At 48.6% G+C, this 25,788-nt stretch overlaps 1 protein-coding gene and 1 long non-coding RNA gene across 2 annotated transcripts in view; one reads left to right on the plus strand and one right to left on the minus strand.

Moving 5' to 3' along the window:
- LOC136631935 (uncharacterized) overlaps positions 1–25,788 on the plus strand; it is an 808,093-nt gene that overhangs the window by 350,684 nt on the left and 431,621 nt on the right. The gene's annotated exons all lie outside the window — the stretch shown is intronic.
- The window catches only part of LOC136631932 (IgGFc-binding protein-like), a 173,905-nt gene that overhangs the window by 38,757 nt on the left and 109,360 nt on the right, over positions 1–25,788 (minus strand). The window contains exon 2 of the mRNA XM_066606424.1: positions 15,519–15,577. Coding sequence (XP_066462521.1) covers positions 15,519–15,570 — 52 coding nt within the window. The 5' untranslated portion in view covers positions 15,571–15,577. The remainder of the gene's footprint in view (positions 1–15,518; positions 15,578–25,788) is intronic.

The raw sequence follows: 25,788 nt of genomic DNA on the forward strand, positions 1-25,788 counted from the left end.
CTCTAAGGTCTGGCAGTTTTTCACAGAGACGCCTGACGACCGACGAACAGTGGTGTGCAACCTTTGTCGCGCAAAGCTCAGCCGGGGAGCCAACACCAACAGCCTCACCACCACCACCATGCGCAGACATATGATGGCCAAGCACCCCACAAGGTGGGACGAAGGCTGTTCAGCGCCTCCGGTTTGCACCCCTGCCTCTCCCCCTGTGCCCCAACCTGCCACTGAGATGCAACCCCCCTCTCAGGACACAGGCACTACCGCCTCATGGCCTGCACCCACACCCTCATCTCCGCTGTCCTCGGCCCCATCCAGCAGTGTAGTTCAGCGCACCGTCCAGCCGTCGCTTGCGCAACTGTGGGAGCGCAAGCGCAACTACGCCGCCACGCACCCGCACGCTCAAACGTTAACCGTCCGCATAGCAAAATTCATCAGCCTTGAGATGCTGTCGTATAGGGTTGTGGAAACGGAGTCCTTCAAAAGTATCATGGAGGCGGCGGCCCCGCGCTACTCAGTTCCCAGTCGCCACTACTTTTCCCGATGTGCCGTCCCAGCCCTGCACGACCACGTCTCCCGCAACATTGTACGCGTCCTCACCAACGCGGTTACTGCCACGGTCCACTTAACAACGGACACGTGGACAAGCACAGGCGGGCAGGGCCACTACATCTCCCTGACGGCACATTGGGTGAATTTAGTGGAGGCTGGGACAGAGTCAGAGCCTGGGACCGCTCACGTCCTACCCACCCCCAGAATTGCGGGCCCCAGCTCGGTGGTGGTATCTGCGGAGGTGTATGCTTCCTCCACTAAAGCACCCTCCTCCTCCTCCTCCTCCTCTGTCTCGCAATCAAGATGTGTTAGCAGCAGCATGTCGCCAGCAGTCGGTGTCGCGCGGTGTGGCAGCACAGCGGTGGGCAAGCGTCAGCAGGCCGTGCTGAAACTACTCAGCTTAGGCGATAAGAGGCACACGGCCCACGAACTGCTGCAGGGTCTGACACAGCAGACCGACCACTGGTTTGCGCCGCTGAGCCTCCAACCGGGCATGGTCGTGTGTGACCATGGCCGTAACCTGGTGGCGGCTCTGCAGCTCGACAGCCTCACGCACGTGCCATGCCTGGCCCACGTCTTTAATTTGGTGGTTCAGCGCTTTCTGAAAAGCTACCCACGCTTGTCAGATCTGCTCGTAAAGGCGCGCCGGCTCTGCGCACATTTCCGCAAGTCCCACACGGACGCTGCCACCCTGCGCACCCTGCAACATCACTTTAAGCTGCCAGTGCACCGACTGCTGTGCGATGTGCCCACACGGTGGAACTCTACGCTCCACATGTTGGCCAGGCTCTATGAACAGCGTAGAGCTATAGTCGAATACCAACTCCAACATGGGCGGCGCAGTGGGAGTCAGCCTCCTCAATTCCTTTCAGAAGAGTGGGCCTGGTTGGCAGACATCTGCCATGTCCTTGGTAATTTTGAGGAGTCTACCCAGGAGGTGAGCGGCGATGCTACAATCATTAGCGTCACCATTCCTCTGCTATGCATCTTGAGAAATTCCCTGCAAACCATAAAGGCAGCTGCTTTGCGCTCGGAAACGGGGGCGGTGGAAGACAGTATGCCGCTGGATAGTCAGGGCACCCTCCTGTCTATTTCTCAGCGCGTACAGGAGGAGGAGGAGGAGCATGAGGAGGATGAGGAGGAGGGGGAAGAGACAGCTTGGCCCGCTGCTGACGGTACACCGGCTGATTGCCTGTCATCCTTTCAGCGTGTATGGCCTGAGGAGGAGGAGGAGGAGGAGGAGGATCCTGGCAGTGATCTTCCTAGTGAAGACAGCCATGTGTTGCGTACAGGTACCCTGGCACACATGGCTGACTTCATGTTAGGATGCCTTTCTCGTGACCCTCGCGTTGCACGCATTCTGGCCACAACGGATTACTGGGTGTACACACTGCTCGACCCACGCTATAAGGAGAACCTGCCCACTCTCATTCCCGAAGAGGAAAGGGGTTCGAGAGTGTTGCTATACCACAGGACCCTTGCGGACAAGCTGATTGTAAAATTCCCAGCCGACAGCGCTAGTGGCAGAAGGCGCAGTACCGAGGGCAAGGTAGCAGGGGAGGTGCGGAGATCGAGCAGCATGTACATCCCAGGCAGTGCAACAGTCTTTAAGGGCCTGGACAGCTTTATGGCTCCCCACCAAGACTGTGTCACCGCTCCCCAGTCAAGGCTGAGTCGGCGGGAGCACTGTAAAAGGATGGTGAGGGAGTACGTAGCCGATCGCACGACCGTCCTCCGTGACGCCTCTGCCACCTACAACTACTGGGTGCCGAAGCTGGACACGTGGCCTGAACTAGCGCTGTATGCCCTGGAGGTGCTTGCTTGTCCTGCGGCTAGCGTCTTGTCGGAGAGGGTGTTTAGTGCGGCTGGGGGAATCATGACAGATAAGCGTACCCGCCTGTCAACCGACAGTGCCGACAGGCTAACACTCATCAAGATGAACAAAGCCTGGATTTCCCCAGACTTCTCTTCTCCACCAGCGGACAGCAGCGATACGTAAGCATTACGTAGGCTGCACCCGCGGATGGAAGCTACGTTCTCTCTCACCATCCAAAACGGGGACATTTCTGCTTCATCAATCTGTGTCTAATATTCCTCCTCCTCCTCCTGCTCCTCCTCCTGAAACCTCACGTAATCACGCTGAACGGGCAATTTTTCTTAGGGCCACAAGGCTCACTCATCTAATTTTTCTAAACAATTTTTAGATGTTTCAATGCTCTTAAAAGCGTTGAAACGTTAACTTGAACCAATTTTTCGTTAAACTGGGCAGCCTCCAGGCCTAGTTACTACTTAAGCCACATTAACCAAAGCGATTAATGGGTTTCACCTGCCATCTTGGTTGGGCATGGCCAATGTTTACTGAGGTACATTAGTACTGTTGGTACACCAATTTTTTGGGGCCCTCACCTACAGTGTAATCATAGCAATTTGTATGTTCTTCGCCTGCACTCATGGTACAGAAGTGTGTGTGGGGTTGGCCTACACTTTAGCTACATAAATGTAACTTGGGCCTTGGCTATACTAAGGCTACTGAAATGGAACTAAGACTGCGCTCCCACTATACTGCTGCTTCAGAATTGTTACTGGGGCCTGTCTTGAGTGCTACTATTGCTGACATGGAACGAAGACTACGCTCCCGCTATACTGCTGCTTCGGAATTGTTACTGGGGCCTGTCTTGAGTGCTACTATTGCTGACATGGAACGAAGACTGCGCTCCCGCTATACTGCTGCTTCGGAATTGTTACTGGGGCCTGTCTTGAGTGCTACTATTGCTGACATGGAACTAAGACTGCGCTCCCGCTATACTGCTGCTTCGGAATTGTTACTGGGGCCTGTCTTGAGTGCTACTATTGCTGACATGGAACGAAGACTGCGCTCCCGCTATACTGCTGCTTCGGAATTGTTACTGGGGCCTGTCTTGAGTGCTACTATTGCTGACATGGAACGAAGACTGCGCTCCCGCTATAATGCTGCTTCGGAATTGTTACTGGGGCCTGTCTTGAGTGCTACTATTGCTGACATGGAACGAAGACTGCGCTCCCGCTATACTGCTGCTTCGGAATTGTTACTGGGGCCTGTCTTGAGTGCTACTATTGCTGACATGGAACGAAGACTGCGCTCCTCCTATAATGCTGCTAGTGATATGTTAGTGGGGCCTGTCCTAATGCTACGGCTGAAATGTTACGAATTATGGGCTCTGCCTATACCGCTGCTAATGGTATGTCTCTGGGGTGTGGAAACAGAGGCTTCCCAAAGACATGATGGCGGCGAGGCCATTTCCCACCAACGCGGTTACTGTTAAGGTGCATATAACCACGGACACGTGGAGAGGACACGTAGTGCCTCAAAAACATCCCCCTCCTCCTCCAACAGGGAAAACATTCTTGGCAAATGCCTTTGCATTGGTTCGTCTGGTGGCAGTCCAAGAATTTCACCTTTACCGACACTACAAGAGCGCCCCCCCACCATCCCCCCGCCACGGCCCACTTAATCCTGGCCACATTCCGAAAACCAACAAAATAAAACCGCGCTACTAGGTCCGCAGTCACCACCACATTACCACCAACGCGGTTACTGTTAAGGTGCATATAACCACGGACACGTGGAGAGGACACGTAGTGCCTCAAAAACATCCCCCTCCTCCTCCAACAGGGAAAACATTCTTGGCAAATGCCTTTGCATTGGTTCGTCTGGTGGCAGTCCAAGAATTTCACCTTTACCGACACTACAAGAGCGCCCCCCCACCATCCCCCCGCCACGGCCCACTTAATCCTGGCCACATTCCGAAAACCAACAAAATAAAACCGCGCTACTAGGTCCGCAGTCACCACCACATTACCACCAACGCGGTTACTGTTAAGGTACATATTACCAGTCTGACTGGGGCATGCAGACACCTTGACAGAATGAATAGTGTGTGGCACATAGGTTCCCCATTGCTATGCCCACGTGTGCAGCTCCTGATGGCGGTGGCACAGGATTCTATTTCTCATTGCTTCTGTACAGCATTGTGGGCTATCGCCCCGCCCCTTTTAAAGAGGGTCGCTGCCTAGCCGTGCCAACCCTCTGCAGTGTGTGCCTGCGGTTCCTCCTCATGGCAGACGCACTTCTAAATAGACATGAGCGTGGTGTAGCATGAGGGCAGCTGAAGGCTGCGCAGGGACACTTTGGTGTGCGCTGTGGGGGGGAGGGGGGGCGGTTGGTCAGCATGTAACCCAGGAGAAGTGGCAGCAGAGTGTCATCCAGGCAGTGATTGTGCTTTGTTGTAGCTAGTGTAGTGCTTAGCAAAGGTATGCCATGCTAATGAGGGCTTTTCAGAAGTAAAAGTTTTTGGGAGGGGGGGGGCCACTCTTGCCGCTATTGTGGCTTAATAGTGGAACCTGTGAACTTGAGATGCAGCCCAACACGTAGCCCCTCGCCTGCCCTATCCGTTGCTGTGTCGTTCCCATCACTTTGTTGAATTGCCCAGATTTTCACACATGAAAACCTTAGCGAGCATCGGCGAAATACAAAAATGTTCTGGTCGCCCATTGACTTCAATGGGGTTCGTTATTCGAAACGAACCCTCGAACATCGCGGGAAGTTCGTTTCGAATAACGAACACCCGAACATTTTGGTGTTCGCTCATCTCTAGTGTACACCCTTCTCGACCCACGGTATAAGGAGAACCTTTCAACTCTCATTCCTGAAGAGGAAAAGGGTACGAGAGTGATGCAATACCACAGGGGCCCTGGTGGAAAAAGTGATGCTAAATTTCCCATCTGACAGCGCTAGCGGCAGAAGACGCAGGGATCAGGCAGCATGTCCAGCGCAGGCAGGGGAACACTCTCCAAGGCCTTTGCCAGCTTTATGGCTCCCCAGCAAGACAGTGCCTCCACTCCCTAGTCACGGCTAAGTCGGAGGGAGCACTGTAAAAAGATGGTGAGGGAGTACGTAGCCGATCGTACCACAGTCCTCCGTGATGCCTCTGCTCCATACAACTATTGGGTTTCAAAGCTGGACACATGACACGAACTTGCGCTGCATGCCCTGGAGGTGCTGGCCTGCCCTGCCGCTAGTGCCTTGTCAGAAGGGGGGGTTTAGTGCAGCTGGGGGAATCATCATTGATAAGCGTACCCGCCTGTCAACTGCCAGTGCCGACATGCTTACACTCATAAAGATGAACAAAGCCTCGATTTCCCCAGACTTCTCTACTCCACCGGCGGAAAGCAGTGAAATCTAAAGATTCTTTTCGCTGCAACCGAAGAAAAAAACATTCTCTATCACCGGAAAAAAAGGGGGAATTAGCTTTGTCAATCACTCTTGGATATTATTACTCCTCCTCCTAAAACAGCATGTCATCACGCTGAACTGCCAACTTTTCTGCGGCCCAAAAGGCTCTGCTTATAATTTTTTTACAATTTTTCAAAGTTTCAAAAGTATTGATACTTTAACAGAAACCAATTTTTTTTCACAGGGCTGCCTCCAGGCTCTGTTACAAATTAAGTAACAGCGAGCTGTATCTTTAAAAAATGTTTCTGGCTCACCTGCCCTTGCAATTTTTCAGGGGTACACTTGTACTCTTGGTACACCAATTATTCAGGCCCTCGCCTATACTGTTATCTAACTAATTTTTCTGGACTTCGCCTACACTCATGGTACCCCAATGTTTCAGGGGTCCGCCTATACTTCTGCTACAGGAATGTTACTGGGGTCTGCCTATACCTTTGCTACAGGAATGTTACAGGGATCTGCCTATACTATGGGCGCACAAAGATTTCCCATTGCGGTGCTTTACCTATCTGGTACAAATACACTGACTGACTAGGGCAGAAATGTGGGGCGAGGCCAAGGTCCTTGCCGGGGTGAAACTCTCCCATGTTTTGGGCACTCTGATTTCTTCCTGTGTAATACCATCTTTGTGCACCGACAGCATAGTAAAGCCCAAGGAACTCAAAGACTTTTCCATTGCGGTGTTGAGCTAACTGACACCTACACAGAATGAATTGTGTGCGGACACATGGATTTCCCATTGCTAAGTAACTCAGGGCACCTTGGGTCACACAAGGTGGAGGCTGGGACCGAGCCTGACCCAGGGCCCACTCACATACTTCCCAGACAGACTATAGTGGGTCCTGGTCATGGTTTCTTGGCCTTGTTATGCCACCTCCTCCTACTGCTTGGGGTCATAGGATCAGCACTGGGCAACATGTGTTTTCTCTCGTGTTACCACAGTTATCTGAGGCACTGGTTTGGGCCAAACAAAAGGAGCGTTACTGCATTAATGAGACGTTCACTGCTCTACTAGCATCGGAGTCCGCTTTATGCCCACGATTGCTGAGGGTGTGGGCAGAGGTCCTCGGCGGAGTGAAAGGCTGCCTTGTTTGGGCACTGTAATTGCTTTATGTTTATTACTTTCCTTGGGTTCCTTTGGCTCGCCTATGCTGTGAGTGCACAAAGATTTCCCATAGCGGTGTTTTACCTGTCTAACACAAATACACTGACTGACTAGGGCAGAAAAGTAGGCCGAGGCCCTTAGCAGGGTGAAACTCTGCCATGTTTGGGCACTCTGAGTTCCCCATGTGTAATACCATGTTTGAGTTCCTTGGGCTCGCCTATGCTGTGAGTGCACAAAGACTTCCCATTGTGTTGTTTTACTTGTCTGGCATTAATATACTGACTGACTTGGGTAGTGTGCTTCCCACACAGACTATTGCTGCATTGTGGAGATGTGTAGAAGTGCTGGCACCTGAGTCCCCTTTATGTCCACGTTTGCGGCTCCTGACAATTTTGTGACGGAGGTGGCACGGGATTGGAATGATGATCGTACGTCAATTTATCATCAATTCTCAATAGCATCGTGGGCTATCGCCCACACTTTCACAGAGGGTCGCTACCTCGGCCTGCCAACCCTCTGCAGTGTGTGCCTTTGGGTTCACCTCATCTATTACTCATCTATAAATAGACATGAGGGTGGTGTGGCTATGAAGCAAGCATGTGGCATGAGGGCAGCTGAACGCGGCTCAGGGAAGCTTTTGGGTGCGCTGTGGACCCAGGATCATGCGGCGGGGGGGGGGGGGGGGGGTTGGACAGCAATGTCAGCATGTAACCCAGGGGAATAGGCAGCGGTGTCACCCGCAGGCAGTGATTGTCCTTGGTTGCAGGTAGTTGAGTGCTTAGCTAAGGTGTGCCTTGCTAATGAGGATTTGTCTGAAGTAAAAATTGTTAGGGGGGTGACGCCAGACTCTTGCCCCCATTTTGGCTTAATAGTGGGACCTGGGAGCCTCAGATGCAGACATGCATGCTGCCCCTGCCCTTCCCTATCCGTTTCTGTGGTGTTTCCATGACTTTCTGAGGTTTTCCAGTGTTTCATAAATCATGACCTATGCAGAGCATTGGTCCCATACAAAAATGCTCGAGTCGCCCATTGACTTCAATGGGGTTCGTTACTCGAAGCGAGCTCTCGAGCATTGCGAAAAGTTTGACTCGAGCAACGAGCACCCGAGCATTTTGGTGCTCGCTCATCTCTAGTGAGTATGTTTTTTTTTATTTTTTATTTTTAACACATTCTAGGGATGATTTGCAAGGAAGGGCTTATATTTAAAGCCCTTCCCTGAAAATCACTGCAGGGCTTGCAGCAGCCCATTGCTTTCAATGGGACTTCAGAAGTGTGGGTCCCAGTGAAAGCAATGGGAGAACATTGCAATCCTCACAGAGCATTCTTTACTCCCCATGGGGAGTCAGCTTGGCACTGATCACTGTGACAGTGCTGTCACAGCGTTCAAAGACAAGGGGAATCCCGTGAGCTGGTGGTAGGAGTTGCCTTTTGTATTTTCAGCTTCCTGTCCCAACAGGTGTCCAGGTGTATGCTGTCAGGATGACGAGGGGAAAAACATATTCGGAATCACTACAGCTGTAACAGTCTGATCTTGTAAAATAGTATTATACTGCACGGTGAATGTCTTCTGAAAAAAAACACGCAGAATGCTGGAATTGTGCTTTTTTTTGATCCTCCTGTCTATAAGTAAAGTTTTGCTGCAGTGTGTACGCCGTAACACAAGATCCCATGAGATGATGCAATTGCATTTTTCCCATTTCACTCCACTTAGAAATTTTAAAACGCTTTTCAGTATATGATCCATTACATAGTAACATTGAAAAATGCAACTCAATGTGCAAAAAACGATCCTCAGACAGCTATGTGGACGGAAAATAAAAAGATGTATGATCTTTAGAAGGTGGGAAATAGAAAAACAAGTTGTGTCTTCAAAGGGCTAAGGAACAGCACAAAACAAACAAAAATGTGCTCGGTATGACCACTAGGTGGTGATGTGTCTCCCATTTATAGCCTATTTTACAAGAATCTATTCATAAGACATTGAGGACATGAAGGAACACGAAAACATGAAATTAATTTAAAAAATGTAGAATACAGTTGTCAACTTGAAACAATTCTATCATGGAAGAGAAAGTCAGTCAGGGTCTGCCTACATAGGGAGGGTTTGTCGCAGATCCTCCATGTGGGCCCTTCGCATGAAAAATCTGTGACATTTACAGTATTCAAAGCGAATGAGATTTTAAAAGTCTCGTTTTTACACGCTGGAAAAATTCCACTACGGAAATGGACATGCGGTGCAGAATTTAAATCCGCAGCATGTCAATTACAGCAGCTGATGTTCGATGCGGAATCCACCTCTTCAAATGAGGGCAGGAATTCTGCATCGAATTCCGCATCAAACTCTACACCAATCTGTTTTTCCATGCAGATTTTGCTCTGCGGAATGCTCCACTCTGGACACTCTGCAGCACTTGGGGCTTATTCAGACGACCGTATTTACGCAGGTTTTTCCATATGTTTAAATGTCCAGTGCGACGCATTGGATTTCAATGGCTTCATTCAGACAAACATGTTGTTTCCGTGCAAAATATTCAAATGCGAAAAATAGGACCCACTGGACCGTCTTTTTGATGCGATGCATGAACAGATAGGTCTTGACTAGAGATGAGCGAACGCGTTCGTCCGAGCTTGCTATTCGTGCGAATATTAGGGTGTTCGGGATGTTCGTTATTCGTAACGAACACCATGCGGTGTTCTGGTAAATTAAACTTTCTTCCCTGAGACGTTAGCGCTTTTTTTTGGCCAATATAAAGACAGGGAAGGCATTACAACTTCCCCCTGCAACGTTTAAGCCCTATACCACCCCCCTGCTGTGAGTGGCTGGGGAGATAAGGTGTCACCCGAGTATTGAAATCAGCCCCTCCCGCTGCTCGCTATGGATGCATTCTATATGCGCTCAATGGGGCCAGCGGCAGCAGCGCTGACCCCATTGAGAACATATAGAAGACAAATCCTTCTTCTCTGGCACAGCTGTAACAGCTGTAGCAGAGAAGAACGATGTTTGCCCATTGAATTCAATGGAACCGGCAATACAGCCGACTCCACTGAATGCAATGGGCTGCCGGCGATCGCAGGATGAATGGTCGGAAAGGGGTTAAATATATAACCCCTTTCCTGCAATTCATCCAGAAATGTGTTACACTAAAAATATATACCGGCGTATAAGGCGACCGGGCGTATAAGACGACCCCCCAACTGTCACCTTATACGCCGGTAATACAGTGGAGCAAAGAATAAAAAGCATTACTTACGTTTTTAGATGATCTGCGGCGCTCCTGCAGGCTGTCACTCCCTCCTGGTCCACGGCAGACAAGCTTTCTCCACGAAAGACTTTAAATCCCTGCCTCCAGAAGCACATGTGCCTTCAGCCAATCACAGCCAATGACAATGATGTCATTGAATGGCTGTGATTGGCTGTGTTTCTGGAGGCGGGGATTTCAAGGCTTGAAATCCCCGCCTCCAGAAACACAGCCAATCACAGCCATTCAATGACATCATTGTCATTGGCTGTGATTGGCTGAAGGCACATGTGCTTCTGGAGGCAGGGATTTAAAGTCTTTCGTGGAGAAAGCTTGTCTGCCGTGGACCAGGAGGGAGTGACAGCCTGCAGGAGCGCCGCAGATCATCTAAAAACGTAAGTAATGCTTTTTATTCTTTGCTCCACTGTATTACCGGCGTATAAGGTGACAGTTGGGGGGTCGTCTTATACGCCCGGTCGCCTTATACGCCGGTATATATTTTTAGTGTAACACATTTCTGGATGAATTGCAGGAAAGGGGTTATATATTTAACCCCTTTCCGACCATTCATCCTGCGATCGCCGGCAGCCCATTGCATTCAGTGGAGTCGGCTGTATTGCCGCTCCATTGAATTCAATGGGCAAACATCGTTCTTCTCTGCTACAGCTGTTACAGCTGTGCCAGAGGAGGACGATCTTTATGCTGACAGTGGGGGGGGGGGGGGGGCACTCTTGCCGCTATTGTGGCTTAATAGTGGGACCTGTGAACTTGAGATGCAGCCCACCATGTAGCCCCTCGCCTGCCCTATCCGTCACTGTGTCATTCCCATCACTTTCCTGAATTGCCCAGATTTTCACACATGAAAACCTTAGCGAGCATCGGCGAAATACAAAAATGTTCCGGTCGCCCATTGACTTCAATGGGGTTCGTTGTTCGAAACGAACCCTCGAGCATCACGGGAAGTTCGTTACGAATAACGAACACCCGAACATTTTGGTGTTCGCTCATCTCTAGTCTTGACCTATCTTTGCTGTGAACGCAGCTCATAGACTACTATGGCAGCTGTAGAAAAGGGAGGGTGGGGAGTCACCCTGCTAACATCGCTGAGAAAAGAAGTAATTGTCATTCCAAGCATTTTATTCCGATAATTGCTTGGTATCAGTTCAGTGTATATTTTAACATATACGCAGCAGCTCCCCTGAAAGAATGGCTTTAACCCCTTAAAGGGGTTGTCCCGCGATAGCAAGTGGGGTTATACACTTTTGTATGGCCATATTAATGCACTTTCTAATATATATCATGCATTAACTATTGGGCATACAGAAGTTATATACTTACCCCCTCCGGTGCTGGCGTCCCCGTCTCCATGGCAACTACCAAAGCCGCCTTCTCCCTGGATTAGACGCGCTTGCGCTGAAGGGGCGTGCTCACGCGGCACAGGGCTTCTGCGCATGCCGGAGACGGGGACGCCAGCACCGGAGGGGGTAAGTATATAACTTCTGTATGGCCAATATTTAATGCACGATGTATATTACAAAGTGCATTAATATGGCCATACAGAAGTGCTTAACCCCACTTGCTATCGTGGGACAACCCCTTAGTGACAGCGCTATCGTAAAACTACGTCCTGCTGTTGCAGGACGTGTATGGAGGGAGGTAGCGGCGCTATTTCCCTCCATACAGCGCAGGCGTCAGCTGTTTATTACAGCTGACATCCGCGGGCAATAGCCGCGCTCGGCTATTAACCCTTTAAATGCCGCTGTCAATTCTGACAGCGGCATTTAAATCCCCCGAACGCTGTTCGGGGGTCCCGCACGGCCCCCCCGCGGTGAGATCGGGGGAGCCGTGCAGGTGTCATGGCAGCCGGGGGCCTAATGAATGGCCCCAGGGCTGCCTTAACAGACTGCCTATCAAGCCATCCACACAGGGTGGCTTGATAGACTGCCTGTCAAAAAGCAGTATGACGTAATGCTATAGCATTACGTCAAACTGCAGGAGCGATCAAAGCATCGCATGTCAAAGTCCCCCAGGGGGACTTCAAAGTAAAGTTTAAAAAAAATCAATAAAGTTTTTTTAATTGTTAAAAAAAAAAGTTATAAAAGTTTAAATCACCCCCCTTTTGCCATATCTATTATTAAAAAATCTAAATCATAAAATAAAAATATGTATTTGGTATCGCCGCGTCTGTAAAAGTCCGATCTATCAAAGTAGTGCATTATTTTTTTCTGCACGGTGAGCGTCGTCCGAAAAAAAAAAAAAAGAACGCCAGAAATACACTTTTTTAGTTACCCTGTCTCCCAGAAAAAACGCAATAAAAAGCGATCAAAAAGTCGTATGTATTCCAAATTGATACTATCGGAAATTACAGGACATCCCGCAAAAAATGAGCCTTGCTTAACTACGTCGACGGAAAAATAAAAAAGTTATCGCGCGCACAAAATGACCACAGAAAATAATTGAAAAAAATTAAATATCTTAAAAAAAAAAATACAAGTACTACAGCAAAAACAATACTATATAAGTTTGGTATCGTAGTAATCATACTGACCCATTGAATAAAAATATCAGGTCGTTTTTGTTGCAGTTTGTGCGCCGTAGAAAATGACGCACCGAAAGATGGTGGAATGTCTTTTTTTTTTTCCATTACTCTCCGCTTAGAATTTTTTAAAAGTTTTTCAGTAAATTATATGGTACAATAAATAGTGCCAGTGAAAAATACAACTCATCCCGCAAAAAACAAGCCTTCATACAGCGACGTCGATGGATAAATTAAGGAACTACGATTTTTTAAAAGGGAGTAGGAAAAAACAAAAATGGAAAAAAAGCAAAAAAGCTCCGTCACTAAGGGGTTAAGGACCAAGCTGTTTTGTACCTTAAGGACCAGACACTTTTTAGGGATTTTACCCATGTGGCGGTTTTACTGCTCTGTTTTTTTTTCCTTTAGCTACCAAAATTATTTTTGCAGCGTTTTTTTTCTGTGACATATAGGAGTATTTTTTTATATGCTTTTCACTGACTTTTTTTTCCGTTTTTTAGTTTTATTGGGGGTAAAAAACATTTATATATTTTTTTAAAATTATTTTTATATTTACACTAAAATAAAGTATGGGAATGGGTTCCTCTATTTGTTTTGGACATTTTGATATATAGTATGTATGGTTTGGGTTTACAGGGCGCAAACGGCGCCGGTTTTTGTTGGCGTCTGCTTTGTGTTATTCTCTTTCTTATGTATGTATTGTTGTTTTATTCTGTTGTTTTGTTTTACTTATGTATGTAATTGTGTTTTTTACTATCTGTGTCCCCCATGACGTCATATAAGACCTCTGGGGGACATTCACATATTTTTTTTTCTTTATTTGACACTTTCCCACTGTAGCTGGGGCGTCCATAGGAGCCCTAGTTACGGGGGAAAGCAACCCCTGTGGTGACATTAGTCACCTGCAGAGCTGCCAGGGTCTAGTCTGACCCTCCAGCTCTGCAGTACAGGGAATCCCAGGAGGTCACATGACCCCCCGAGGCTCCCGTAGTGAAAGTACATCTTACTTTCACTTTCCCCATACAGTGCTCATTGAGCACTGTATATTGGGGAAGCAGGAGGCGGGAAGGGTTAAAAACCCCTCCTGCCTCCTGCTCCAGGTTATCAGCTGTCACTAACAGCTGATAACCCGTTCCTGTCTCTGACTGATTGCAGAGGCAGGAGACTTAGAGCACCGCCATAATTTTACTATCGGCGGTGCTCTACGCCCAGGACCAGCCACCATAAATTTACTGTGGCTGGTCCTAAACGGGTTAAATATGCCAATTAACGTCGGGAGTCATCTGTAGCAAAAATTCATTCATGTTAATATACGGGCGAACGTATGTTCGTGTGAGGAGCCCTTATAATTACTGTGTTTTGTAGCGTTCCTTTAACCCCTTAAGGACCAAGCACAGTTAATTTACAGCTCTTGGTCCTGGGGTTTAATCCCCGCTGACAGCAAAAATACGGCACGGGATTAAAGTCTCTGCTGCTAAAATCAAGCAGGAACCAGGCCGAGTTCTCAGATGAGAACCTGGAGGTGAAGGGAGAAGCGACTTTCAACCACCTCTGCCATCTCCTTTCCCATGTACATAGCGCTCAATGTGTGCTATGTACTAAGAAGTGAAAGTAGAATGATAACTTCCACTAAGTGCCGCGGCGATCACATGATCACCAGGAGATCCCTGTCACAGCAGAGCTGCAGGGTCCTAGCAGACACTGATCAACTCTGCCAGTGACTATTGTCATTACAGGGGGATGTTTTCCCCTGTAACTGGGGCTCCTTTGGATGCAGCTCCTATGGATGCCCCAACTACAGTGGAAAAGTGTGTAATAATAAAAAAAAAAGACCATGTAAATTACTGCCAGAGGTCCTATATGACATTGTGGGGGTCATAGATGGTAAAAAAAATGGTTACAAAAATATGTAAAAGAAAATTACAGAATAAAATAAAAATATATGCATAAAAAAGAAAATGACCCAAAGCCGTCACCAACCGAAACCGTCACCGTATGCATCCTGTAATCCAAAACGTCCTGAACAAAATCAGGAACCCATTCCTGTACTTTAAGCGTAAATATACTTATTGAAAAAGAGCAACTAGAAATGTTTAAAAAAATCTTTTTTTTTTTTTTTTTTTAGCTTTTTACCCCCTATAAAACTAAAAAATGGGAAAAAAAAGTCAGTGAAAAAAATATAAAAAATAGCCCTATATGTCGCGGGGAAAAAAAGGACCAATAATAATTTTGGTAGCCGAAGGACAAAACTAGGGCAGTAAACAACCACATGGGTAAAATCCCTAAAAAGTGTCTGGTACTTAAGATACAAAACAGCCTGGATCTTGGGCCTCGTTCAGACAAGCGTTTGTTTCATGCTGCTATAGTCCTGAAAGGATCACGTGAACGGGCGACTTTAAGCTCCGTGAAGTCGCCCGTTCACACAATCCGAGACGTGTGCTGCGTGCTTTCAAGGTCCCCATAGGAGAATGAAAAACACGCAGCAAGGATGGGACATGTCTTATCTTAGCGCACCTCGGAGCCGACATGTGAGTTTGCTCGCATGTCCTCTCTTTGTTAAACGCGCTGTATCAGAGCATCTAACAATCGTCCATGTGAACGCTTCTATAGGAACCTATTGGCTAAAAACACGCTTGTCTGAACGAGGCCTTGAGGGGTTAAGAAACGGTCTTAAATTTTTGCTCTCGATATCTTTGGCTGTAAATCACGTATCAGTGAGATCTAAAATAATCTACAGAATTATATGTTTCCAGACAAAAAATGGATGTAAAAAAGATCTGTAAACCAAATGTTGTTAGAATATAAAGGCTGAGAGCTTACCGCAGACTCCCAGAGTGAAGGTCAGCAATGTGAAGACCCCAAGCCAGTCCATGACTAATCTGTAGAGAGAAGAACAGAAGGTATAATGCAGCCCTATACTAAAAAGTATCACAATTAGAGATGAGCGAGTAGTGCCTTAGCCGAGTATCCTCCCGCTCGCCTGTAAAGATTCGGCTGCCGGCGCAGGTGACAGGTGAGTTGCGGTGGTGAGCAGGGAGGAGCGGGGGGGAGAGAGGAGAGAGGGATCTCCCCTCCGTTCCTCCCCACTCCCCGCCTGCCGCTCCCCGCCCCCCTCTGGCCCCCCGAATCTTTACAGACGAGCGGGAGGATACTCGGCTAAGGCACTACTCGCTCGAGTAGTTAGCCTTAGCGAGTATACTCGCTCATCTCTAATCACAATAGTTAAGAAGAGAATGGCTGGCATATAAACTCCTTCATAGACGGCTAATCTGTAAAAAAAAGATGTATTAGGACTTTAAAGGAGTTACCAGGCAGCACCCACCAGGATACACCAGAGTCGGAGTAGAAGCCGCTGCTCCAACCTCTGTGTAGTGGCCGGCGCTTGAAACTGCAAGCGGAGCTTTCATTGAAATCAGTGGAACCCTAGCCTGCAATTACAAGTGCCGGCCACTATACAGGACAGAGCAGTGGCTTCCGCTCCAACCCCGATGTTTTCCCACAGGCGCTGCCTGGATAACCCCTTGATAGGTTTGAAAAGTTCCTTAATGTTCATATGCAGAGAATTGTGGTCAATGTTTCTTACTTGGACTAGTTCTTGGCTTTAAGTGGTGTACCCCAAAGTACGGTACCGGGCCCTCTACTGTATAATTTATGTATTAAAGGGGCTTTATCGCCAAAGACATATAATCCCAATCCACTTGGTAGGGGCTAAGTAACTGAACATTGGGGTCCGACCGCTGGCAGCATACAAGTCCCTAGAACTATGTCCCCAAATGCCCCAGGGAATGTAGCAGTGGTGCACGTTTTCAACCATCACTCCATTCACTTCTGTGGAATAGGCAGAGATCGATGTGCTCAGCAATCTCTATCCGTGCCATAGAAGTAAATAGAGCGATGGTCATGCATGGCCACCACCACTCCATTCACAGAAGCATTGCAGGGTGCAGTTCTCATGATCGCAGGGGATTCATATTAGTGTGATGCAATTTTTTAATTGTCTCTATTAAATTGACATGTAATTTTCAAAAAAAAGTGTGTGAAAATCATATGTGCGAGATGCTATGCGTTTTTCTCGCAAAGTGCATTGCTATCGCAGGCGGAAAAAAAATCACATTTGCAGGTGCGAAATGGTCACGTTTCTAGGCGGATATCGCACTTGCCTTGGGCCATTTCAGATGAGCCTATTTATACTCGTCCCTAATAAGGATCCATATTACGGATGTGTTGCGGATGTCATTACGACGGTATGTCGCCAGTATTTGCCGCTGTATTTTTTATGTTCTACTGGGTAAATACCGATCCATATTTACCCAATAGTAAGACAGCGTCTAGTAGGGCGCACTTTACCCCCGTATTTAGTCAGTGTTTTGCAGCTGATGTAAATCTTTGTATCTATTCATACGGACGTTTTTTACATTTTTTAAAGATGTAATGTCATCCGTAACACGGATCCATATTACCTACATGTTACAACACACTTGTCTGAAACCAGGCTAAGTAACACAAATACAGAGATAATACGGGAAAAATAGGGCCATGTGAATAGATACATAGATTTCCATTGGATCTGTATGACGGTACGCAAAACACGGGCCAAATCCGGAGCTAAAACATGCGCACATGAAAGCTGCCTAAGGCCGGCTGCACACAAACGGGTCGGATTCCATATGCGGGAGCCCGCAGTGGGCTCGCCATCGGACATGCGCAGTACAGGTTTTTTTTTATATCCCTGTTGATGTGGAATTGACTCCAATGCAAGCTCTCGGTGCAGAATTCATGCAAAATTAGAACACGCTGCAATTTTTTTTCTATAAGCGGAAATTGCAATCGCTGTCCACTCATGTGAGCGGACGTGAGTGCTCTATTCTTGTTAAGGGATGTGGAATTCCATGGATCGCCACGCGGGTGAGGATCGCAGATTCTGCAATCCAAATCCAGCCATTTGCAGCCGACCTAAGGCAGTTTTCACATGACCGAGGAAATCGTGCAAGATTTGTGCGTTACAAGACACGCAAATCTCACATGAATATGAACCCCATTCCTTTGAATGGGGTCATGCACACATCGCGGCATGTCCTATCTTTGGGCATTCCCTCGGAACACATCGCTCATTGTTTTCCATGGGCACGGCACAGCATTGCACGGCATGCGAGGTGCACGCAAGTGCAATGCGAGGTTACCTATTGAAATCAATGGGAAACACTCCGCAATCCTCTGCCGAGTCTTTTGGGATCGCTACTGAAGTGATGGGAGGTATTTTTAACACAAAAATGCCTCATGTCCGCGGTGACATCACACGTGGGTAAGCGCAATATCGGACCGAATTTCACAGCTTGATATCGCATTCGCCTGTGTGAAATTAGCCTAAGGGCTCCCACCCACTGGCGATATTTTCTCCACTGCGATGCAATTCTAAAGTTAAAGTCTCACATCGCAGTGCGAGAAAAAAATCTGCATCACGCCAACATATCGCCAGTCTTTTCAATGGGGCCAGCGGCAGCAGCGCTAACCCCATTGAAAAGAGATGGAGAATGCCGGGGACTTCTGCCACAGCTGTCACAGCTGTGGCAGAAGTCCGCGGCATTCTCCCTATGCTTTCAATGGGGCTAGCGCTGCTGTCGCTGCCCCCATTGAAAGCACTTGCGATATGCCGGTTCTATACCGGCCTCTTTCTTGCGCTGCGATGCAAGATTTTTCTCCTGCTCTCGCAGCGCAAGAAAGAAAATATGGCCAGTGGGTGGGAGCCCTAAGGCTTCTACATGGATGTGTAAAAAACTTGCAGCCATTAGATCCAATGGTCTCCTATGGGAGCGTTCACATGAAGTAATTTTAGATGCGCAAAAAACATCTGACCCTTCCCATAGGAAACCATTGGTTCTAATAGTCGGAAAAATTTTAGGCGCGTGATTTTTGGCGCACGTAGGAACCCATGTGAAAGAGGCCTAAAGGTGCATTTACATGGGCAATTTTTATAGTGAGTTCTGTACGATAGCGATATGGATGGAACTCACAGCGATGCTACTGGATTGAAAAATTGCTACATATCCTATGTTTGGGCGATTCATTGCAAGGAATAGCCCATTATTTTTTATGTGGGCTTAAAAAAATACCCCATGGCACTCACAAGCCCTGCGATCTGCAAGCGAGTGCGGTTTTTACCACTGAAACTATTGAAAGCACTTGCAATCGTTTCACGCATGTGAAAATCACAAGTACATAGACGCAATGGGATTTTTAGGCAAACGCGCGTCATGCTCACACCCAAAATCACAAGTTTAAAAGTGCTCTATTGGTCTGAGGTTCTCGGACTGATAACGTACTCACCCATGTGAATGCACAATAGAGGGACATTTACACGGGCGGGTATGACATCGGGCTCAGAAACTCGGAACAATATCATGCTAGTAAAATTACAATGTTCAGTGCGAGTGGGTTGCGATTTGCAAGAAAATTGCATCACATCCCAGAACATGCGATTTTCAGACGCGTTCTTCAGGTACGTGAAGATCCCATGTATTTTCAATAGCAAAAACTAAAAATCCCATTGCACTCGTATTAAACTCGTATATACATGCTAACAGTTATGTTGCAGAAGTCTAGGGAGACCCTATTAACATGTCTTTAGTAACAGTATAGACAGACCCCAGTAACATTTCATTAGCAAAAGTATAGGCAGACCCCTGTAACATTTAGGTAGCTGCAGTATTGGCAGACCCCTGTAACATTTGTGTAGCAGCAGTATATGCAGACCCCCTGTAACATTTACGTGGCAGAAGTATAGGCAGACCCCAGTAACATTCTTGTAGCAGAAGTATAGGCAGACTCCTGTAACATTTAAGTGGCAGCAGTATAGGCAGACCCCTGTAACATTTATGTGGCAGAAGTATAGGCAGACCCCAGTAACAGTTGTGTAGCAGCAGTATAGGCAGACCCCTGTAACATTTCTGTAGCAGCAGTATAAGCAGACCCCTGTAACATTTATGTAGCAGAAGCATAGGCAGACCACTGTAACATGTCTGTATTAGAAGTACAGGCAGACCCCAGTAACATTTCTGTTGCAGCAGTATAAGCAGACCCCTGAAACATTTATGTAGCAGAAGCATAGGCAGACCCCAGTACCATTTTTGTAGCAGAAGTATACGCAGACCCCCTGTAACATTTATGTGGCAGAAGTATAGGCAGACCCCAGTAACATTTATGTAGCAGCAGTATAGGCAGACCCCAGTATCAGTTCTGTAGCAGCAGTATAGGCAGACCCCAGCACCATTTCTGTAGTAGAAGTATAGGCAGACCCCTGCAAAATTTACATGGCAGCAGTATAGGCAGACTCCAGTAGCATTTTTGCAGCAGAAGTATACGCAGACCCCTGTAACATTTCTGTAATAACACTATCGAAAGATCCCAGTGACATTTCTGTAGCAGAAGTATAGGCAGACCCCTGTAACATTTGCGTGGTGGCAGTATTGGCAGACGCCTGTAACATTTACGTGGCAGAAGTATAGGCAAACCCCAGTAAAATTAATGGGGCAGCAGTATAGGCAGACCCCAGTAACATCCTTGTGGCAACAGTATAGGAAGACCCCTGTAAGATTTACGTGGCAGAAGTATAGGCAGAGCCCTGTAACATTCAAGTGGCAGCAGTATAGGCAGACCCCTGTAACATGTAAGTGGCAGCAGTATAGGCAGACTCCTGTAACTTACTTGTAGCAGAAGTATAGGCAGGCATACCCCAGTAAAATTTCTGTAGTAATAGTATAGGCCAACCTCTGACACATTGCGATACCATGAGCGTAGGCGAAGGCCGGAAAAATTAGTTGGATAAGAGTGTAGGCGTGGGCCCCAAAAATTAGTGTACCAAGAGTACAAGTGTACCTGTGAAAAATGTATCAACCAAAAGGGCAGGTGAAACCCATAAACATTTTTTTAAAGATACAGCTCACTGTTGCTTAATTTGTAACAGAGCCTGGAGGCAGCCCTGTTGAATAAAATGGTTCATGTTACAGTCTCAATACTTTTGAAACTTAGAAAATTTGTAAAAAAAACATTGGTAGATGTAGATGAGCCTTTTGGGACGCAGAAAAATTGGCCGTTCAGCGCGATGACATGTTTCTGGAGGAGGAGTAGCAGAAGGGGGACTAATGTCAGAGACAGATTGACAAAGCTAAATGCCCCGTTAAACCAGTGATATAGAGGAGAGTGCTTTTATCTGCAATTGCAGCGAAAAGAATCTTTAGGTTCCGCTGCTCTCCGCCGGTGGAGAAGAGAAGTCTGGGGAAATCCAGGCTTTGTTCATCTTTATCAATGTAAGCATGTCGGCACTGTCAGTTGACAGGCGGGTACGCTTGTCCGTGATGATTCCCCCAGCTGCACTAAACACCCTCTCTGACAAGACGCTAGCGGCAGGGCAAGCCAGAACCTCCAGGGCATGCAGCGCAAGTTCATGCCACGTGTCCAGCTTTGACACCCAATAGTTGTATGGAGCAGAGGCATCACAGGGGACGGTGGTACGATCAGCTGCGTCCTCCCTCACCATCTTTTTACAGTGCTCCCTCCGACTTAGCCTTGACTGTGGAGTGGTGACACAGTCTTGCTGGGAAGCCATAAAGCTGGCAAAGGCTTGGAGTGTTCCCCTGCCTGCGCTGAACATTCTGCCTGATCTCCGTGCCTCCCCTGCTACTTGGGCCTCGGAACTGTGCCTTCTGCCGCTAGTGCTGTCAGATGGGAAGTTTACCATCAGTTTGTCCACCAGGGCCCTGTGGTATTGCATCACTCTCGAACCCCTTTCCTCTTCGGGAATGAGAGTGGAAAGGTTCTCCTTATACCGGGGGTCGAGAAGGGTGTACACCCAGTAATCCGTAGTGGCCAGAATGTGTCTAACGCGAGGGTCACGAGAAAGGAAGCCTAACATGAAGTCAGCCATGTGTGCCAGGGTACCAGTACGCAACACATCGCTGTCCTCACTAGGAAGATCACTTTCTGGATCCTCCTCCTCCTCGTCCACAGGCCATACACGCTGAACAGATGGAAGGCAAGCAGCATGGGTACCCTCTGCAGTGGGCCAAGCTGTCTCTTCCTCCTCCTCCTCCTCCCCCTCCTCATCCTCATCCTCATCCTCCTCCTCCAAAATGCGCTGAGAGATAGGGTGCTCTGACTATCAAGCGACATACTCTCTTCCCCCGTCTCGTGTTCCGACCGCAAAGCGTCAGCCTTTATGCTTTGCAGCGAACTTCTCAGCAGGCATAGCAGAGGAATGGTGACGCTAATGATTGCAGCATCGCCGCTCACCATCTGGGCAGACTCCTCAAAGTTTCCGAGGAACTGGAAGATGTCTGCCATCCAGGCCCACTCCTTGGTAAATAATTGGGGAGGCTGACTACCACTACGCCGCCCATGTTGGAGTTGGTATTCCACTATTGCTCTACGCTGCTCATAGAGCCTGGCCAACATGTGCAGCGTAGAATTCCACCGTGTGGGCACGTCGCAAAGTAGTCGGTGCTCTGGCACATTAAACTGATGTTTCAGGGTGGCAGCGTCCGTGGTGGACTTGCGGAAATGTGCGCAGACGCAGCGCACCTTGCCGAACAGGTGTGACAAGTGCGGGTAGTTTTTCAGAAACCACTGAACCCCCAGATTGAAGACGTGGACCAGGCATGGCACGTGTGTGAGGCTGCCGAACTGCAGAGCCGCCAACAGGTTACGGCCGTTGTCACACACGACCATGCCCGGTTGCAGGCTCACCGGCGAAAGCCAGAGGTTGGTCGGCTCTGTCAGACCCTGCAACAGCTCGGGGGCCATGTGCCTCTTGTCACCTAGTCTGAGTAGTTTCAGCACAGCCTGCTGACGCTTGCCCACCACTGTGCTGGTGCGCCGCGCCACACCGACTGCTGGCGACGCAATGCTCACATTTCTTAATTGAGAGGTAGAGGTTGCGTAGGAGGAGGAGGGGGAGGGTTTAGAGGAGGTGGCATAAACCGCCGCAGATACCAGAACCGAGGAAGGACCCGCAATTCTGGGTGTGGGTAGGACGTGTTCGGTCCCGGGCACTAACTCGGTCTCAGCCTCCACCAAATTCACCCAATGTGCCGTCAGGGAGATATAGTGGCCCTGCCCGCCAGTTAAGTGGACCTTCCCAGTAACCGCGTTGCCAAGGGCACGATTGATGTTGCGGGAGGCGTGCTGGTGTAGGGCTGTGGCGGCATACCGGGAAAAATAGTGGTGACTGGGGACCGAGTAGCGTGGGACCACCGCCGCTATCATGTTTTTGAAAGCCTCCGTTTCCACAAGCCTGTACGGCAGCATCTCCAGACTAATCAATTTGGCAATGTGCACATTTAATGCTTGAGCGTGTGGGTGCGTGGCGGCGTATTTGCGCTTACGCTAGTGACAGCTGGACGCTGCGCTGAGAGAGATTGCTGGATGGGGCCGAGGACAGAGGCAGGCCGCGAGGCGCTCGTGCCTGTGTCCTGAAAGGGGGTTTGGATATGAGTGGCAGGCTGGGGCACAGGGGGAGAGGCAGTGGTGCGACCCGGAGGCGGTGAACGGCCTTCGTCCCAACTTGTGGGGTGCTTAGCCATCATATGACTGTGCATGCTGGTGGTGGTGAGGCCGGTACTGTTGGCTCTCCGGTTGATCTTGGCGCGACACAGGTTGCACACCACTGTTGGTCGTCAGCGCTCTCACTGAAAAACATCCACACCTTTGAAGACCTAGGCCTCTGCAGGGTGGCTTGGCGCGAGGGGGTGCTTTGGGAAACAGTTTGGGGAGTCTTCGCCCTGGGCCTGCCTCTACCCCTGTCCACCCCACTGCCTCTTGCAACCTGTCCTGCTGCTGCACTTGCCTCCCCCTCTGAAGACCTCTCCTCAGTTGGCTTAGCGAACCAGGTGGGGTCAGTCACCTCATCGTCCAGCGGTTCTTCCTCCGAATCCTCTGTGCGCTCCTCCCTCGGACTTACTGCCCTTACTACTACCTCACAGATAGACAACTGTGTCTCATCATTATCGACCTCCTCACCCACTGAAAGCTCTTGAGACAGTTGCCGAAAGTCCCCAGCCTCATCACCCGGACCCTGGGAGCTTTTCAAAGGTTGGGCATCAGTCGCGACAAACTCCTCAGGTGGGAGAGGAACCATTTTTTCCCAATCAAGGCAGAGGGCCGAGAACAGTTCCTGGGAGTTTGTCTGCTCATCAGAATGTGTCATTTTCATGGAGTGAGGAGGCTGGGAGGAAAGAGGAGCAGCGAGAGGATTCAGAGTTGCAGCAGTGGACGGCGTAGAAGACTGGGTGGTCGATACATTGCTCGATGCATTTTCTGCTATCCACGACAGAACCTGCTCACACTGCTCATTTTGTAATAAAGGTCTACCACATTGACCCAAAAATTGTGATATGAAGCTGGGGACCCCAGAAACTTGCCTCTCTCCTAATCCCGCAGCAGCTGGCTGCGATTCACCTGGACCAGGAACTCGGCCTGTGCCCACACCCTCACTTGGACCTCCGCGTCCTCGCCCGCATCCACGGCCATGTCCTCTTGACCTACCCCTACTCTTCAGCATAGTGTATTTCGAATACAGCAGACACAGAATGGTGTAAAAAATTTAGGCAATTATATGCCTACACTTGGAGGCTGACAGCGATTATGTTATGCACACTGTAGGCCCAACAAAATTATACGCTTGGCTGCAAAAAGGCCTAGCTGGCTAATAGTGAGCCACTACAACTCCCAGCAGCCACACAGTAAACTGCACACGCTCACAGGTAGCCCTAAGGAGTGTTTTTTTTCACCTTTTTTTGAAAAAACCAGCAGCCTAGATAGCGTGTATGTCTTTCCCTCTATCAGCGGCTGTGGCCGTACGCTGTGCGTGAAGTTGACGGGATGCACAGAGTGGTGTAAAAAATTAGGCAATTATTGGCCTGCACTTGGAGGATCACAGCAGTTATGTAACGCACACTGTAGGCCCAAAAAATTATACGCTAGGCTGTAAAAAGGCCTAGCTGGCTAATAGTGAGCCACAACAACTCCCAGCAGCCACACAGAAAACTGCACATGGTCACAGGTAGCCCTAAGGAGGATTTTTTTTCAGCTTTTATTTTTGAAAAAGCCAACAGCCTAGATAGCATGTATATGTCTTTCCCTCTATCAGCGGCTGTGGCCATACGCTGTTCGTGAAGTTGACGGGACGTGTAGAGCGGTGTAAAAAATGTAGGCAATTATTTGCCTGCAATTGGAGGCTGACAGCGGTTATGTTACGCACACTGTTGGCCCAAAAAATTGTACGCTAGGCTGCAGAAACGCCTAGCTGGCTAATAGTGAGCCACTACAACTCCCAGCAGCCACACAGTAAACTGCACACGGTCACAGGTAGCCCTAAGGAGGATTTTTTTTCAGCTTTTTTTGAAAAAACCAGCAGCCTAGATAGCATGTATATGTCTTTCCCTCTATCAGTGGCTGTGGCCGTACGCTGTGCGTGAAGTTGACGGGGCGCACAAAGCGGTGTTAAAAAAATTTAAGAAATTATTGGCCTGCACTTGGAGGATGACAGCGGTTATGTAACGCACACTGTAGGCTGAAAAAATTATACAGTAGGCTGCAGAAAGGCCTTGCTGGGTAATAGTGAGCCACTACAACTCCCAGCAGCCACAACAGTAATGCACACGGTCACAGGTAGCCCTAAGCAGGAGCTTTTTTGGGGGTACTTGTTGACAGGATTCTACACTTCCACTGTCCCTGCCTCACCAGTACTGCCCCTATACTCTGTATAATTGGCTGCAGACTGAGAACGCAATAGTCTGCAGAGCCAATGATGAAAAAAAAAATTGGTGCAAAATTGCTCCCAGCAGCCACAACAGTAATGCACACGGTCACAGGTAGCCATAATCAGGAGCTTTTGGGGGGTATTTGTTGACAGGATTCTACACTAGCACTGTCCCTGCCTCACCAGTACTGCCCCTATACTCTGCATAAGTGGCTGCAGACTGAGAACACAATAGTCTGCGCAGCCCAAGATGAAAAAAACAAAATTTGTGCAAAACTGCACCCAGCAGCCACAACAGTAATGCACACGGTAAGATGTGGCCCTACGAAGGACCGTTGG

This window comes from Eleutherodactylus coqui, chromosome 6, assembly GCF_035609145.1.
Source record: "Eleutherodactylus coqui strain aEleCoq1 chromosome 6, aEleCoq1.hap1, whole genome shotgun sequence".
In the NCBI taxonomy this organism is placed as follows: Eukaryota; Metazoa; Chordata; class Amphibia; order Anura; family Eleutherodactylidae; genus Eleutherodactylus; species Eleutherodactylus coqui.